An 18,953-nucleotide genomic window follows, 5' to 3' on the forward strand; every position below is an offset into this window, starting at 1 on the left:
GAGCCTATAATTCCAGACTTAGTCTCTAAATGCAGCCCTACAGGATAATGGTTTCCATAATTACTCTGGTTTGAGCTCACCTCCTATGAAAAGCTGGGCTGAATTATGTAGCAGGAATTCATGGCTTTTTATCCTGTGTTCCACCTGACTATCCCAGCGCCTAAAGCAGGCCAGTAAATGAGAGCCTAACCCCTTCATGGCTCTAACAAGCCAGCTGTCATGAAGACTGGCAGCAAGAAAATAAAACCAGGGCTGTTAGGAGCTCCTCTAGCCCAAGCCATGTCCATTTTGGGAACGGCTGTTTTCACAACACTCATTCACCTAAAGGGACAGTGCCCATACGACGGCAAAGATTCCAACAGCCCCATGAATCATAACTTAGAGTCGGATCAGTCTGGTCTGTTTTATCACTGTTCCTCTGGCAGAAAACGATCCCCTTCATATAGGTGGACAAGAATGGACCTGGTTCTCTCTGCGAAGAGTAACTGGACGGACTCCCGCTGCTCTGGTTGTCCACTCCTTCTTAGAACTATTGAAACCCCGCAAAGCCTTTTCAAGGTTACGTTTTGTGAAGCCTCAAGATGTCCCACATCTGTTGCAATTTCTCAAGTGAGCAAAGGACTGAGAAATGCCCCTTGGGCTGCCCTGCAGAAAAGAGGGCACCAGTTCTTTTTTCTCACAGTGAAAGGCCTGCTCCACATAAACAAGCTCATCTTGTCACTCACAGTTTCCATCTTCCTTCCAGAGAGAAAGACGTACAGAAATAATCCATGGCAAGCACCTTCCAGATTAATTTGTTCCTTTCACAAGGTAAAAATGGGCTAAACACTAAAAAGCTATTCTGAAATGTCATGAAGAGACTCCTGAAAACAGCTCTTTGCAAATCTGCTAAAGATCTGACCTAAAGAGACCTCAATGCCAGTTCCAGTTGCTTCTCTTTTCTCCTTGAGCAGCCAGCTTGTTTTGCTGCCCCAGACAAAGGAGTCAATTGCCCCCAGAACACTTTGCGATCACAGCAAAGCTTTTGTGTGTCTTCAGTGACCATTAAAATCCCATTCTCAAATCCCACACAGCTGTTTTCTCTCCCCTTCAAAAAAAGAAAGCCTTTCTGATGCAAAAGGGAGAGACCAGTGGGGACCAGGATTAATGGTGACAAAGAGACCTGAAGGCTGGCCCTCTTTTCAATACCACGGCCTTTGAGTATTTCAGGCTATGGACAAACACTATGGTCTCTCTGTGGCTAAGATGGTGAACCTAATAAAAGGGGTCACTCTCCAGCATCTGACTGTTTTCTTAAGAATCATGCCTTGCCTTCTGAAGGAGAGCCACAGGCAGCCCACGTGGATTCCCAGGGTCTCCTGGAGCTGCTGCTTTGTCATGGCTCAGAGGCAATGGCGCTCGAGGCGGTGCTGTGGCCTCAGGATCCTGATTTGAACTCCTTTTAAATGAGGGTTTCAGGATAACAGGAGAGAGCACTCCCTTGGGCTGAGAGGTTGATTTGTCACGTCTGTCCAGGTTTTTGGTGTGTGCTCAGTTTGCTATTTGAAAACATTCTTAGAGTTGGGGCAGAGACATGAGCCGGACTTGACGCCTTCCTTGCTGAGTTTCCCCAGTGCGTGCTGTTTTCTTCATGCCTGGTTAATGGGACTGAGATTTCACTTCCTCTAGAGTGCCTCTTTTGCCCTCAAGTTAAGTATTTCCCCAAAGATTTGCCCTTGGCCCTCTTTTCTCTTAGTGTTGGCGGCAACTATCCTTGGGATTTCATCTGTTGTTCCTGTGAAGATTCATCTACTCATTTATTCAGTTAAATACTTAGCACTGATTATGTGCAGAGTACGGTTCTGGGGGCTGGAGATACAGCAGAGGAGACAGACAGGGCCCTGCCCTAACGGGGCTCTCATTCTAGTGGAGAATATGAACAATAAATGAGCAAACAAATAAATACATAGTAGAATGCTAACTAGAGGTAAGTGCAATGAAGAAAAGTAAAACAGGCAGAGAGGGTAAGGCAAAGAGTGGTGGGGACGGAGTTTGCATGAATGCTATTTTCGAAGGGTAGCCAGGAAAGGCCTCTCTGAGCAGACGGCAGAGTGAAATGAGAGAAACAGCCTTGTGATGGTATTGCCTAACGGCAAAAGAGCCAATGTAGCAGGAACATAGTGAAAGGGGCTGGGTGATAGGATATGGACTCTAAAGGCAAGCAAAGTCCAGCTTACAGAGGTTCTTGAAGGTCATGGTAAGGAAATTAGACCTTACTCAAAGTGTGTTGGAGGTTTCAAATGGGGCAGTGAAATGATCTGACTTATGTTTCTAGAAGATCTTCTAGCTACCGTGTGGAGAACAGCCTGAAGACAGGCAAGGCTAAGGAGAACAATTCAGAGCCCATAGCAATAGACTGGCAGGAGATGGTGGTGGTTTGGAACAGAGTGGTAATAACAGAGGAAGAGAAAACTAGTTAGGCTCAGGATATAATGAATGTAAAGGCAGATCTGACAGGATTTGCTAATGGATTCAGTAAGGAGCATGACAGAACAAGAGAGGCCAAAAAGACTGAGGCTTTCAACTTGAGCAACTGGGCAAACAGGGATGCCAGTTACGGAGATGAGGGATGAAGGAGATGAGGGAGAAGTGGGTTTTATTTTGGAGGGAGAGAGGAGAATAAAATGTTTTGTTTAGACATGTCAAGTTTAAGGTATTTTTTGGCCACGCAAGTGTTGGTGTTGAGAAGGCACTGGTTATACCGGTGGTCTCCAAGGTAGAACGCTACACCTCAGGGGTATCATTTACATTTACAAAATGATCCAGAGTGTGAGCAAAGCATTTTCACATCTATGTGTATTAATTTTTATCTAAAAAATAAGATGTAAAGAAAGGTTCACTGGTTTAGCAATTAAACCAGATTTACCATGGTGACCATTTTGAAATGTACAGAAATATCAAATCACTGTGTCACATACCAGGAACTAACATAGTGTTGTATATCAATTATATTTCAAAAACAAACAAACTCACAGAAAAGAGATCAGATTTGTGGTTACCAGGGCTGCACAGGGCTTGGGGGTGGGAGAAAGGGAGATTGGATAAAGGTGGTCAAAAAATACAAACTTCCAGGTATAAGATAAATAAGTACTAGGGATGCAATGTATAACATGATAAATATAATTGACACTGCTGTATGTTACATATGAAAATTGTTAAGAGAGTAAATCCTAAGAGTTCTCATCACAAGGAGAAACATTTTTTTCTATTTCTTCAATGTTGTATCTATACGAGATGATGGAGGTTCACTAAACTTACTGTGGTCATCATCTCGTGACACATGTAAGTCAAATCATTATGTTGTACATCTTAAACTTATACAGTACTGTATGTCCATTATATCTCAATAAAACTGAAAGAAAAATCATTTTTTTAAAGTTCTTCTGTTTAAAAGAAAAAAAGATTAGGGACTACCCTGGTGGTCCAGTGGTTGAGAATCCGCTTTCCAATGCAGGGGATGAGGGTTCAATCCCTGGTGGGGGAACTAAGATTCCACATGCTGCGGTGCTACTGAGCCCACACGCCACACCAGAGAGAAACCCACGCGCCGCAACGAAGAGCCTGTGCGCAGCAACAAAAGATCCCATGTGCCTCAACTAAGACCCGATGCAGCCCCCAAAAAAATTAGTCCCTTAGTCAGTCCACATCTCCACAAGTCAGAGACACGTGTGAAGACACAAGGTCCCCGAGAAAGAGACCTGTGGGTGGGGAGGTACTGACTGACTCACTTCTTTTCAGTGTCTCGAGAAGAATTTCAGTTGTGCCTCATTGAATAGATTTCCTGATTAAAATGATCTGGTTTCAACCAACTGAACCATCACAAAGTAGAAAGCAGCTTCAAACAATTCCTGTAGAAATCCTGGGCCCATGATGCAGAACCAGTGATGCAAGTGCAGCTGAACCACAGGGAAGTGCAGAGCTGACACAGCTTGTTCTCCTGGTACTAGCTCTTGTCAAACCACATCACGGGATAGAAACAGTGACAATTTAATCAGATCTGACAAGAGTTAAGCCAAAACACTAGTAATGAACAAAAAGACTATTTGAAAAATGATTTACAACCACTACTGTTCACAATGAACCTTACCAAGTTGTCAATACGGTCCCTCAGAGACTAGCCAGCTATTTGAAATTTTGTTTATGTAAACTGTATCTCATTCTTCTACTTGTTATGTTGTACACAATATATTAGCCAATAGTAAGAGTATATAATTTTAAAATAAGTAAACATTCACAAATTCAAAAGTATTTCACTGTGTGTGTGTATATGTGTGATCAAAAATGTTCAGCACCTCTAGAACAGAGAAGTCCATGATTCAGATAGAGGTTAGAGCTGGAGAGGGCAGTTTGGGAGTCACTAGCATGTGGTGGTATTTAAAGCTATGGCGCTGGATGAGGTCACCGAGGAGAGTGTGAAGATAGGCGAGGGGCATGGAGGACTGAGCCCTGGGATCCCTGATGTTTAGAGATAAGAAATTAGGGGAGAACCAGTATGGAAAATGAAAAGGGAGCAGCTGGTGAAGCAGAAGAAGAACCGGAGGTGTGTGGTGTGTGAAACCCATGACAAGAGTTTCCAGGAGGAAGGAGTGATCAGCAGAGTCTGAGGGACAGCTGGAAACTGGATTTGGTAACGTGGAAGTTGCTAGAAATCTTGGGAAAAGCAGTTTCAGTGGAGAGGTTGGGAATGAAAACCAGATTGGCTAGAGTGGAGGAGAAAATGGTCGGTGAGGTAGTAAAGACAGCAAATTTGGACAAGTCCTTCAAGGAGTTTTGCTTTACAAGGGGGTCAAAGAAAGGAGGCAGGATCTGGAGAGAAGCAGGAAGTCAAAGGAGGATTTGTGTGGGTTTTAAGACAGGAGGTAGGTTTGCGTGCTGCTTGAAATGATCCAGTAGAGAAGGAGAATTCTGAGATGCGGGTCGGTGGGGACAACAGCAGGAGTATCGTTTTTGAGATGATGAGAGGGAATGGGCTCCAGAGCCCCAGTGCAGGAGTTACCCTTAGGAAGGAGCGTGGGCTGTTCATCCATTTCAGCAGCAGGCGAGTCAGAGCATGTACGGACAGACGCAGGATAGGAGGGTCAGTCCGCACATGGAGAGGTGCAGTCGTTTTCCTAGACTCCCACCTGCCCATGGACATTTCTGCCTGGGAGTCTTGTTGCAACTCAAATTCAACTTTCCCAAGGGGAATGCTTCTCTCTTCCCTTCCCAAGCCTTCCTACCCCTCTGGCTTTACTCTCTTTCTAAACAGCACCTCTATATTCCCAGTCACCAACGCTCCAAACCACAGTTATCCCAGACGTCTCTCCTCCCTGCTGCAGCATCCTACAGTTGTGTCCCTTTTGTCCATCCCCTATGCTTCATCCCCATGGCACTAATGTCCTTTGCTCCTCGCCATCTCGTATCTAGATTACTCCAATAACCTTCCAATGATTTCCCTTGCCTGTGTTCCTCTCGGCCTCAGCTCTGTTATTACATGCTGCCATCAGATTCACCTTCCTAGGGGCTTCTGGTGGTGCAGTGGTTACGAATCTGCCTGCCAATGCAGGGGACATGGGTTCAAGCCCTGGCCAGGGAGGATCCCACATGCCGCGGAGCAACTAAGCCCGTGCGCCACAACTACTGAGCCTGCGCTCTAGAGCCTGCATGCCACAACTACTGAAGCCCATGCGCCTAGAGCCCGTGCTCCGCAACAAGAGAAGCCACCGCAATGAGAAGCCCGCACACCGCAACAAAGAGTAGCCCCCTCTCGCCGCAGCTAGAGAAAGCCCGCGCGAAGCAATGAAGACTCAACGCAGCAAAAATAAATAAATAAAATTTTAAAAAAATTAAAAAAAAAAAAAGATTCACCTTCCTAAAGTGCTTCTCTGACTGCTTCACTCCCTGGCTCAAAAACCTCCTTGACTTGCCTCCCTACACTTCTCAAACTCAGGCTTTAGTCCCCTTTTCTGTATCGGAGTTTTCATTCTTTCTCATGCCCTCTCAAGAGCCCATTTTTTTCTGCTTTTCCTATAAATCTTTTCTGATTATTTCTTCCCCAGTGATCACATTCATCTAGCCATTCAACCAACCCACAGGCTTTTTCTCAGTGCCTCCTGCATATGAAACAGGGCTGGGTGAGATGAGGGACATATGGGAAGCAAGTGCAGGATCAGAGGCCAAGTCAGAAACCTCTGAGCTCACCCCAGCTCTTTCCTCGTCTCAGTCCCCAACCCAATTTATCACCAAATGCTGCTCACTTTTCCTCCTAAATATTTCTCTAATCCACTGCTTCTATTCTACTCCATCTAGTGCCTTCACGTTCTCAATATCTCTTATGCGAAGCATTCAGAAGCTCCCAGATCGGTTTTTCTGCCTCCAGTCCTGACCCCCAATTCAGTTAGAGAGATCTTTCTAGAATGTAAATATGACCTTATGCTCCCTGATTAAAGCCTCTAATGACACCTGTCACCTAGAGATAAAGTCAAGGCTCCTTAGGAACATATTCAAGGTCTCTCATGACTTGGCCATGTTTTGCCCACTAGCCTAGCTCCTCACTGCATCCTACCTTCCACTCCAGAGTTAGTAATACTGAAATGCCAATAATGCCCTGTGCACATCTTGCTCAACCTCACTACCTAAGGCTGTTCCTCTGCCTGAATGCTCCTCCCCATTTATGCTTCATCTGTGCACCCTTCAAAACTCACTTAGGCTTTCTCTCTTTGGGGAAGTCTTCTCTGACTCTTCCCTGGGAGGGTTACGACTTGAGGGATGCTGTCATATTTATTCAGACCTCCTCAGCACCCACCACAGAGCTGGCCCATGCAGGGCACTCCATACGAGTGCGGCATGAGTAAGATAATCACAGGGCACAGGCTATATGTGGGAGACGTGAGAGCATTCAATCTGAGATGGTTAGGAACATAGGCTCTTGAGTCAGATCTGAATGAGAATCCTGGCTCTGCCACTGACTTGCTGCATGACATTGAGAAAACTGCTTACCTTCTTATGCCTTAGTTTCCTTATCTGTAAAAAGGGCATGATGCAGAATGACTTGTGATGAGACTAAATGAGATGAGACATGTAGAGTACTTAGCACAGGGCTGAACACATTAAGTGCTCAATACATGTCAACATTTTATTAAATTATGTTTTTTAAATTAAAAGTGCTTCCTACCAAGTCCATGTGCTAAATATTGGTCTAATATTGGTCTATATTGCTAATATACACTTTATATTTTCCTTGATTTAAAACAGAAAAGAAATTTGCTGCCTGTTCAGTTCCAAATAATTTCTCAATTTTGAAAACTTAAGAAGAAAATGCCTGGCTCCTTCCTGCCTCAGGCCCTTTGCACTTGCTGCTATCCCCTCCATCAGAGCACCCCCCTGCCTCTATCAGAGTTTTGCATGGCCAGCTCCTCCTTCTCAATTAGGTCTTAGCTCAAACGTCACCTGCTCTGATGGTCTCCCTTGAACACCCTGTAGGGACTAGTAATCTCTCCTCCCCTCTGACCCTTTCTGTTTTATTATCTTCAATAACAATTACAATTTCTGAAATTATCTTTCTCTTTACTTTTTTATTGTCCATCTCCTTCCGTTAGAATGTGAACTTCATAAAAGCAGGCTTCTCACCCATTATGTTCTCACTGCTTCAACCTAAGTTCATAGAGTGGCACAGAGTGGGATCTCAATAAATTCTGTTTTAATTAAGTTTTTTCAACTACTGCAGAGGAACACTACTACTATTAAAAGTTGAATTAAACTTTTCTAGTCTCTCAAGAACCCAGGCGCTAGGATACTTCCCAGTTTGCCAGTTGCCTGGATTGTGTCTTTTTAAAATTTCAACAAGTTTTCAAAATAATCAAATACAAAAATTTATACTTTAGGGCTTCCCTGGTGGCGCAGTGGTTGAGAGTCCACCTGCCGATGCAGGGGACACGGGTTCGTGCCCTGGTCCAGGAGGATCCCACATGTCGCGGAGCGGCTGGGCCCGTGAGCCATGGCCACTGAGCCTGTGCGTCTGGAGCCTGTGCTCCGCAGCAGGAGAGGCTGCGTACGGCAAAAACAAAAAAAATTTATACTTTAGCAAGTATATTCCTTAAATAATGTATCCTTTATGAAAGGATAAACAGCTATGAAAGAAAAATAGAAATCCATTTCATCATTAATTTTTTCTTTTCTTTCTTCTTCTATATATGAAGGACTTTATGAATTACTGTGAGCTTAAGGAATTTGTTCCTTGGAGAATATAATAGCTATTTTTCTTTTTTGCCATCTTGCTAAAATTGATCACAGATGGTACAAAGGTCACCTGCAGAGCAGGCTGTCCCCAAAGTCCTTAAATGTCAAATTAATGAGACTTTACTGTATAAAAATGACTATAAGAAAGAAAATGTTTGGTCAGAAGTGACTATGTTCTTTGATATAACTTGGGACTTTAAATTTTATTTTTTAAAAATGATATTGGAAAACCAAAAAATTCAATGGAAAAATAGGCAAAGCATAAGGATATTCTCAGAAGAAGAAATCTAAATCGCCACAGACATATGAAGGCATGCTCAGTCTTACTAATAATCAAAGAAAAACAAGTTAAAATGACTATTATTTTTACTTATCAGATTTGCAAAAATTTAAAAGATCAGTAGGGCTTCCCTGGTGGTGCAGTGGTTAAGAATCTGCCTGCCAATGCAGGGGACACGAGTTTGAGCCCTGGTCTGGGAAGATCCCACATGCCGCGGAGCAACTGGGCCCATGCGCCACAACTACTGAGCCTGTGCTCTAGAGCCCGTGAGCCACAACTACTGAGCCCACATACCACAACTACTGAAGCCTGCCCGCCTAGAGCCCGTGTTCCACAACAAGAGAAGGCACAGCAATGAGAAACATGCACACTGCAACGAAGAGCAACCCTCGCTCGCTGAGACTGACAGAAAGCCCGTGCACAGCAACGAAGACCCAACGCAGCCAAAAATAAATTAAATTCAATTTAAAAAAGAAAAAGATCAGTAATATATAATCCATGTTAGCAATGAGGCAGGGCAAAAAACACTCATATACAATGTTGGAGGGAGTATATATTAGTATGTTTTTTGGAGGGTAATTTAGCAGCATCTATTCAGTTTTAAATATGCATGTCCTTTGACCTGCAATTAGACATCTGCACGTCTATCCTTCAGAAATACTGGACATGTGCACAAAAAGAAAATTCACTGCAGCATTATTTGTAACAGAAAAATCAGGAATAACTTGATTAAATGTCCACCAATAGGAGTATGGCTAATAAACACTGGTGTCTTAAAACAAATAGAGATTAGGAAGCTTTAAAAGAAGTATGGTAGCTCCTCTGTTAGCATGGAAAGATGTCCATGATCTACCCTGTAGTTAAAAACAATACACAGCACTATTAAAACTGCATTGATATATTTTTTGTTTTTTTCACACATAAACCTACAGTCTATTTTCAATACAGCAGCCAAAGTTATCCTTTTGAAACGTAAGTCAGAACCTTGTTACCTCTTCACTCAAATCCCTTCATTGGCTTTTCTCTCACTCAGATTCAGCGACTTCACCAGGATTTCCACTCCCCGCATGATCTGGCCCTCTGCTACTGCTCTTACTTTCTTCCTCTGCCCTCCCTCCCTCAGCTCTCATCATCTTGGCCTTCTCTCCAGCCCTCAGGGGTTTTGTACTTGCTGTTGCCTTTGGCTGGGACTCTTTCCCCCAGATCTCCCCATAGCTGGTTCCTCCCATCCTTCACATCTCTGCCCAAATGACACTTTCCAATGACCACTGTCCCTGAACACAGTCTATGTTTTGGGGGAGTACACTCCTCCTCACCCCTCCCCTTGCCAAAATAGAATCTTCTATTCTACTTCTCTGCTTACCTGTTCGTCACCCCCTTACCACCATTTGCTACAGGATATATTTCCTTCTTTATTGGTTTGTGGTCTGTCTCCCTCCTCCAGAAATGTAAACTCAATGAGGGCTGAGATTTTTGCTCTTTTGTCTCATTATTGGATTCCCAGCACCTAGAATAGTATCTGGCACACAGTAGGTGCTCAATAAATATTTACTGAATGAGTCAATAAAATTTCATTTCTATACGTGCATAAAAACAGATGTGGAAAGATAAACAGCAAACTATTGACAGTGATTATTTCTGGGGAGTGGGATTGGGAGCTGATGGGAAAGTTTCCATCCTAACTGTGTACATTTCTGTATCATTTGGAATATGGACCACTTAGGTAATTAAAAACTAAATAAAAAATATTTTAAAGGAAAAACATAATGGTTCCATCTCTCCTTCCAAGTGACTCAAAGCAGTCTTTGGGCTCTTTTCTAGAAACACAAAACAATTTCTAAAAAGAACTACCCTAGGTTTGTCTCCACTGCATGTGCCATCAGAGCTCAGAAAATACCAGTAAGCCTGCTTTTCATGATGTTCTAACACCATTAAATAGATCAGGAATATAAGACACACACACACACACACACACACACACACACACACACACACACAAAGACACCATGGTTTGCCCATGCCAGGAGTCTGCTGGGTAAAAAGCCTTTCTAACTAACACACCTGACTCCTCTTTACACCCACTTCCTCCCTCCAGCAGGAGAAAGGAGTTTCACTGGTAGTTCCTTGTGCTGTTTCTTTGACATGGTAAAATCTTTAACACTGCTGTCAGGCAGGGTGAACCTGACGTTATGGACTACAAAATTCATCCAGTGCTAGAGGGAGCTCTTGAGACAGGATACATGGCCTCTCTTAGAAGCAAATCCAACTTAACTCAGCGTGATAAGCATCTCAGGGACACGTTCACACACACAACAGCTACACAAACCTTGTACTGAGTGTCTTTCACCAGCTGTCACGGTCATGAGGCCTCTGTTAAGTAACTCCTAATCCTCCCCCTGAGGCCTCTATTCCCCAGAAGCATCCCCATGGTAGTACTAATAATACTCTCACTGGGAGTTGTTCCACAGGGCCCTTGACACTAGCTTTTCCTGAACTCTTAACTGACCCATAATCCTCCCTGGTGAGCCTGCAGGGCCTCTTCCCACAGGACAGAAGCTGGCGGAAGGGGTGCAATTCAGCTCTGAGAGGCCAGAAGGAGGCTGGCCCGCCTATCCTGACAGTTTCTGCAACTCACCCTGGAAAGCAGGGCGGCAACAGCCAACTCTCATCACCATTTTGGTATGGAAACTGGAACTCTCAGAATTTTCAGTGAGAACCAACCAACCAGCTGGGTTGTTCTTACCTTTTTTTTTTTTTTTTTTTTAGGAGAGTCAGCTGGAATAAAAGTCAAGACTGTCTGAGAACCAGCCCCTGGTGGACAGTTACACTGATTTTACACATGATTTTCACTATGTTTTGGCAAAGCAACAGAGTTGGGCTGTGGACCTATTGCTGACAATTCTTCTGAACAAGTGCCTCTGGGCTCAGCTTTGCTTCTTCAGAAACACTGGTTTATCACTCCTTAGCTCAAGCATCATTTCTCAGGCCTCATGATTCCAATGACACTTCAGAAAGGACATCAATTTACTCTGGACGGGTCTGGTTATCGAAATTCACCTTTCTTGGGACCAGAGCACAGGCTTTGGAGTGGGACCATCCATGGGACCTTGAGCAAGAGCACTTATCCCTCTGAGCTCCAGTTTGCTCATCTGTAAAATGGAGATAATAATACCTACCTGGTAAGACTACTGGAAGGACTGAATGAGGTCATGCAGATATAATGCTTAGTGTTATGCTTGTGACAGATGAGGATTCAACAAATGGTTACAGTATTACTGTAAAGAGAGACCCTAATTTCCCCCCATCTAAGACTTTTTAGGTAGAATCTCTCATAATTGCCCAGAACAGTCTCTCACAACAAACAAATCTCAAGACTGACCACCTTGGAACGTCTTGCCCAGATTCCTCTTGCCTGGAACTTCATCAGAGGAATAGAATTGATATTGCTCAAGTTGAATTCTGATACATGCACACACACGCATACATACACACACCACCACCACCACCACCACCACCACCACCACCATACACTGGAACTGACACTACTAGAAAGCTTGGGCCATAGCTCAGGGATCTCATAAGGCAGCTGAGCGACCCCCAGCCTTGCCTCTGCACAAAACTATGGACAGGAGTTTGTTCATTGCCACCATGTGTCACACCAGAGGGATGATAGGGGAACTGTGATAGTGGAGTGTCGAGAAGGCTCATGGATGCCTTATACTTGCAGTCCTGCCCCAGCTGGGGGACCACAGTGCTTTGAAGACCACGGTCCCTCAGATCCTTAAGGGGCAACACTCCCTCTTCTCATCAACCCTGCCTCTTCCATTCTGTCCCTCAACCCAACAGAGAGTTATTAAGTGCCAGGCACTATGCCAGGTGCTGGGGGGCTCCTGATCCTGTAGGCAAGGCCAACACCCACATGTAGTTCTTAAATGAGCGTGGGTGTCCCAGGTGTTCTCTGGAAGAAGCCTGGGGAGAAAGGATGGGACAGACTTGCTTTTGGTTACCCTTAGTGTTTTTGGAGCTCAAGACAGTTCTGTTAGCAAGAATGTCCCGGCCAGCAGGCCACTCACCACATTGGTTTCCTACATGGCCCTGACCCACTCCACAGGACTCCGCCCAGTGTTCAGATGTTTGGGGAGACTTTTTAGCCACTTCGAGGTCCACGCCTGAGAGCTGGAGGTGAAACTGCTCCCTGTGGGCAGCCTTCCGGAGCGTGCGGATGGCCTTCCGGAGCCGCTTCTCTGTTCGCTTTATGATGCAACTCGGATCACAAGAGGCTGAAGAAACGAGAGGGACAGCAGTGGAGGGGTCAGGCTGCAGCATGTGAGCATGTCCAGACCAACTGCAGGACCCACAAACACCCACAGCTCCCTGTGCACAGCATGGGGAGAGGCTTGGAGCTGGGCACCTAGCAGGCTGGGCAGCATTCAATTCAAACAGAAATTTGTTGACCAAAATGGTAGCTTTGGGTTTTGATGAAGCAGATAAAATCATCAGGTTCCAAAACAATTCAGTTTAGTTTGGGGGTGAAAAAAAACAGGAGATACTTCAGTGGTTGCACTATTTCCGGCCACCCCCCAACCCCCGGCAAGAATGATGAAAAGTGAAAGGCAAAGAAATAAGGAGCAAGCCGTAAGAAGTCTGGCACCACAGACTGTTTTCAAACCAACCTGTCACCTCCTTTTGGTTAGTTTCAAGCTCAAACTCAACAGTGATAAACATTTCCTTAGGGGTGCTCGGTCTTCCGGGGTCTCCCGGGACTTGCTTGCCAGAGCTGCATGTAAGGTTTGCGTAGCGGAAGCTCTCTTTTACTGAGCTGTGCTTCTCTGTATGAAGAAACAAAATTATCGGAAGCCAAATCCTGGCAAAGCACTCAGCTGAACATTCGCTACAACTCTGTAAACATTTCATTAGAACAACTCTCAAGGGACTAGATGATTAACTCCATATGCCAAGACGCTGCAAGCCCTCAGCTTGCAGCACGATGACACTTTAATCCTGAAGAACCAGTATTGCCACCTATATAACTTTACAATTTAGCTCTTGAAACTTATTTTCATGAATAAATGCTGGATGTTTCCGACTGACCGGCCACATCTGTGGAAGATGGGGACCAAAGATCGTCTTGCATTCCTGACTGGTAATTTGTTAAGGTGCGTTCATGTTCTCATAGTTGGTTTCTTTAAAGCTGGACTATGATGTCTCAAGCAGGGGCTGAGGGGCTTCAAGTAAGGAACGAGCACAGGAGTAGCAAGGGAATTAACTCCTGCTTTCAGGCAAACTGACCTTGGAGTAATTCCAACCCAAAGGGAGAGCTGGAAAGCACGCCAACAATGAGGGCTCAGTTTGAAATAACCAGGAGCAATAAGTGGCACAAAGAATCAACAGAACCAAACAATATCATGAAGGCACGCAGGATGGGAGTGAAAGTGTTGTGTAAGGCAGGGCTTTGTGCGCCCTCATTCCTGACGTTGGCCATCACTCCTCCCTGCATGGCTTCCAGTGAATCTTTTAACTAATGATTGTTAACCAGAACCAAAGAGCAGGTCCACATACCATCCACACAATTAACTAATCTTAACTTTATTGAACTGAAGAATTATCTGTATCGTGTTCTTCTCTAACATTATAAGGATGTTCAAATTAGCAGGTCATCAGGACCAAAGGAAGGAGAAGGCAAATTAATTTTTCCCTAAAGATCTATCTTACCTTTTCAAAAGGCTAACTTCACATCTCAAACTGAACAGATGCTCATTCTGAACTTGTTTTCCTTTCCATTTTTCCATATCTATTTTTTAAACTTTTTATTTTGAAATAAGCTTAGACGTTATAGAAAAGTTGCTAAGAGAGTACTCAGAGTTCCCATATACTCTTCACCCAGCGTCCCCTAATGTTAACATCCTATATTTACACGTATCTTTATCAAAACTAAGAAATTAACATTAGTACAATACCATTAAGTGAACTAAAGACCAAATCTTTTTTTTTTTTTTTTTTTTGCGGTACGCGGGCCTCTCACTGTTGTGGCCTCTCCCGTTGCGGAGCACAGGCTCCGGACGCGCAGGCTCAGGGGCCATGGCTCACGGGCCCAGCCGCCCCGCGGCATGTGGGATCCTCCCAGACCAGGGCACGAACCCGTGTGCCCTGCATCGGCAGGCAGACTCTCTACCACTGTGCCACCAGGGAAGCCCCCAAATCTATTTTTAAATAATGCTTTCCCCTCTGATTAAAAGTATAAATGCTCACTGTGGGGAATTTGGAAAATGCAGGACAAAAATTAAAATCACTCATCATCCTTCCACCCACATATAACCCACTAATAAGGACATGGTGAGTTTTCTTTGTTTTTCTTCTATTCATGCTTTTTCTTATACAACTTAGGTCGTATTAGATATACACAATGTTACTCTCTCTTTTTCCATCTTAGCATTATAACAAGAACATTTTCTAATGTCATTAAACATTCTTTGAAAACCCATAATTAATAGCTGCATAATATTCCATCAAATGGAGGTGCCCAAATTAATCTTGGTTAGTTACTTAAAATAGGCACTCATATGTGACCAGAGTGATTTTGCATGCATTTGTTTGTACAGTTTATTTGAGGGTAGATTGGGGAAAGAACCCTCCCTAATACATGACTCCTGATTATTTTTTTCTAAAATTATTCTATGAAATAATACTGGAAATGTGAGCTGGGGAAGAAAGAGGAATGTTGGATTCTGCTCTTTTCATAAGGCCAGGTCTACTTGGAGAGTATTTGTTCTGCTGAAGCCAAATGGCATCACTGCCTCCAAAAACTAAATCCAGCAGGAAAGCTGGATATTACATCTTTGTTCATCAAAGATTACCCTTTCTGAGCCAAACCTTTTTTTCATTTCTTTGGATTCGGATTTTGGATTATTTTAAGGAAACTCTAAGGTCTAGAAAATTTAACCCAGTATGATCACAAGGTACTAATGCATCTTAAGCCCTCATTGATTCCTATTAACTCACAGCTTTCCCCAGAGCTTCACTCTTTGTACCCTGCAAAGGAAACCCTGAAGAATAACTCCAGAAGCATACGGAGGTGCCAAGTGAGGCTCTTCTTCATCTTGTGAAGAGAGTCCACAGAGATTCTGAACTGTTTGATCCCATCTGAATGGCACGGCTCATTACAGGCCCCTTTCCCACAATGCAGGCAAGCTCCCTGCACCAGCCATCTGATTCCATACCTGGTAGTACTGGTCGCAGACCCTCGGGAAACAGATCAGCCTTTTTCAAACTACACTTGCCTTCATTTAGCTTAAAGGTTACACTTGTCCTGACGGTGGCGACATCTTCAGAAAGAAACAAGTGAGAGATGTTACCTTCAGAGGCAAAGGAATGGAAACACCAGTGGGTAATGGAGAGCTGTCCATTGCTGGAAGTACACCCTGAGCCCCTCTCTTATGCTGAGACCAAGAAAGTTTGGGATTGGGGAGCGCCCGTTCCCTTGGACTGGGGGCACCAGGAGCCTCCTACGAGTTACACTTATCGCTCCATCTGAGATGAATCCAGGGCTCAAACATAACAAAGGAAGGGCCCAAAACAGCCTCAACGGTGAGATGAAAAATGAGGTCATTTCTGTGCCTTTCCAAGAAGGAAGGCCAGAATCCCCCAGTTCAAATTTGAGCAAGACAGCTGAGGGAAATGGAAGGGCAGATTCTCCTAAATAAGCCTGTCCTGGGAGGACAGGGCTGAGGGAGCCACCATTCCAGACAAGGATGGCACTCACTAAACGTGGCGAGGATTTTCAGGGTCTGTGAGGGAGCAAGCCCTACTTTGAGGGTCTCATATGGAAAATTCTGTTCTCCTTCCATGGTCAGTCTTAATCATGTTAGGCTCTGGAGCCAATGACCAGGATTCAAATTCCAGCCCTTCGACTTGTGATAAGAACTTGAGCAAGGTACTTAGTCTCCCTAAGCCTCAGTCTTCTCATCTGTAAAATAGACATAATTACAGTCCTTACATTCCTGGGCTGTTGTGAGGATTAATGAGATAATGCAAAACAAAGAGTGTTTAGCCTACTGTCTGGTACATAGTAAGAACTGAATAACTGTTAACTATTTGCTTGCTCACCTTAGGGTGGCCTTAATCTCCAAGTGATCATCGCTACGAGTTTTGGTGAAACAGACTGTGAAGTCCCCTCTGGCTGGGTCCAAACATCAGACAAGAAGGGCAGTGAAGGATAATGCTTAAGACTCTGGACCCAAACTGCCTGGTCAATATCCTGGCTCCACTATTTCCTACCTGAGTCGCTCTGGATATGTTATTTCACCTCTCTGAAGCTCAGTTTCTTCATCTGGTTAATGAGGATAACAGTAGAATTGCCCCAGAGGGCTGTAGTGTGGATTAAATCAGCTAATACATGTAACACAGTGGCCGGCATGTTTTAACTGCTCCATCAATTCACACGAGCTGTTATTATCATCCTTTGCATCTCTATCTTTGCTTATATACATAATATGGACATCAAGAACCACTTCCTTATTCAGATGTTCACATGACATCATCACAGATGCTTGTCTAAATCTGGGAGGACAAGGCCTCTTAAAAGCTTTAAATGTCCTTCTTTGTCTTTTGATAAAGGGTTTGGGCCCCTGTCCCTGGTCAGAATCCTTGCTCCCCTTGTCATGTCCCTGTCTCCACTGATGCCATGTGCCCCAAGCCCACATTTCCTGCCAAGCCTCTGAGGTGCTCTATGGTACAGGGAGCTGGGAAGACCTGCGTCTCCTGGTCCTAGAGCTACGTGGGCCTCTGCCCAATATGATGACCCACCAGGGCTGCATGGAGCCTTCCAGCACACAATGGACACTCAGTAAGTGTCTGTTATGTGGCGAGTCAGATCGCAGGCACCAAGGCTACAGGTAAGAACATCCTGTAACGTGCTTGCGGCATCAAAGAGATTAGGAGAAAAGAAAACAAAGCCAACGCCCAAGAACAGTATCCCACAAGTGAAGCCCATTGAACACGGTGAGCCCCAGAGACAACACGCAGGTTTGGTAATTACCCCCAAAAGCAGAGTCATTTGATTTTTGCTGTTTGCTCCTGAGAGGAGAGGAAGAGCCGCAGGTGACAGAATAGGCCTCTTGCAGTCCTGACAGACAGAATGTGGATCGTCAGCAGGTAAGCAAGGTTACAGTCTCTCCCAGTGGCAGCTCAAGTCACCCACAACCCCACTCCATGTGAACCACTAGAAAAGCCCCCAGAATACAGGGTCTCAGAGCATGGGCCTCCAGTGGTCAGGGGGCAGCTGGTCAAAGACCTGGAAGCCCTTTGAAGCCATCTAACACCTGAAGGCCAGGAAGGCCTGGCCCTGGCATGAGGACCTGCCCCAGGGCCTGGGACCCACTCACCTGAAGAGAGGTGAATGCCAGAGAGACATCTGAGGAAGCACCTGTCTCCTCCACCACTCTTACCACACTGCAGGGACACGTGGGGTGATACGCTAGTGGGCAGGACCCCCTCCACTTCTAGACAGGACAAAATACAGACACTTACAGAGAGAGAAGGTGTGACAAGGACGGCTGAGTCCCATGCTCAAAGGCCCCAAGAAGAGAAGGTAGTGCCGACGCCCAGCACATAACACGGACACCATGTTTATTTCCCCCAGGGTAAAGGAGCGCCCTGTACTCTATTCTTTTCATGCAGAAAAGAAACCAGGAAAACAGAAGTGAGTTCCAACCAATGCAGAAGCACAGAAGGAAACCCCCAAGGGCCTGCAAAGTATCTCCTGTTTTTGAAGGATTTAAAGAACGGCTGCTGCAGCTCGGGGGAGGAGAATGCAGTGGAGGACTGGTCAGCCGCACTCCGGGTCCGGTGGGACCAGGGGGACGTGGGAGAGTGCTGCTGGGCCAGCGGTGAGCCCGCGCACTGAGCCCGAGCCTCGGCGCCTCTTACCCACACAGTCTTTTTTATTCCAGTGGAGCTTGTGCGCAGAGTGGCACCGGCATTCGTAGCTGCCCACGGTGTTCACGCAGACCTGCTGACAGCCTCCGTTGTTGACGCTGCACTCATTCGTGTCTGTGGAGCAAAACGCTCTCCTGTCACAGCAGCCATTTGCTGACCTGGCTGACACTATCCCTCCATCAAGGAAGGAGCAGGAGGTGAGTCGCACGGCTGAAGCTCACTGAACTAAGGGAAGGTGCTGACGGCCTTCAGAATGTGCACTTGGCACGAGCTGACCCATTCCCCACTCAGTGGTCTTCCTGGCACGAGCCTCACCAGCATGGACTCAAGTTCCATTCTTGACCAAACATTTCCGCCAGTAAGGACACTCAGAAGGGGTCACACTCTATTTTCGGGTGTCAAATTCAGACACTGCACAGGCTTCCAGTTTAAAACTCCACCATCCTCCTGGGCTATATCCCAAGAGAGACAGAGAGAATTAGGA

General features: G+C 45.2%; 1 protein-coding gene across 4 annotated transcripts in view; it reads right to left on the reverse strand.

Annotated features, from left to right (window-relative positions):
- Positions 1-18,953, reverse strand: part of SCUBE2 (signal peptide, CUB domain and EGF like domain containing 2) — a 71,812-nt gene that overhangs the window by 22,256 nt on the left and 30,603 nt on the right. For 2 of the 4 annotated variants that reach the window (XR_014326389.1, XM_082844935.1), the window contains exons 11-16: positions 18,461-18,583; positions 17,917-18,033; positions 17,571-17,657; positions 15,754-15,858; positions 13,210-13,365; positions 12,610-12,816 (exon numbers count right to left, since the gene is read on the reverse strand). Coding sequence is in view for 3 of the 4 variants with exons in the window: in XM_082844935.1 (XP_082701061.1) it covers positions 12,610-12,816; positions 13,210-13,365; positions 15,754-15,858; positions 17,571-17,657; positions 17,917-18,033; positions 18,461-18,583 (795 nt within the window). In the remaining variant the exon portion in view is untranslated. The remainder of the gene's footprint in view (positions 1-12,609; positions 12,817-13,209; positions 13,366-15,753; positions 15,859-17,570; positions 17,658-17,916; positions 18,034-18,460; positions 18,584-18,953) is intronic. The other 2 variants (XM_082844936.1, XM_082844937.1) reach the window with 2 other exon arrangements.

Source organism: Leucopleurus acutus (genome assembly GCF_964270905.1).
Source record: "Leucopleurus acutus genome assembly, chromosome: 8".
NCBI lineage: Eukaryota > Metazoa > Chordata > Mammalia > Artiodactyla > Delphinidae > Leucopleurus > Leucopleurus acutus.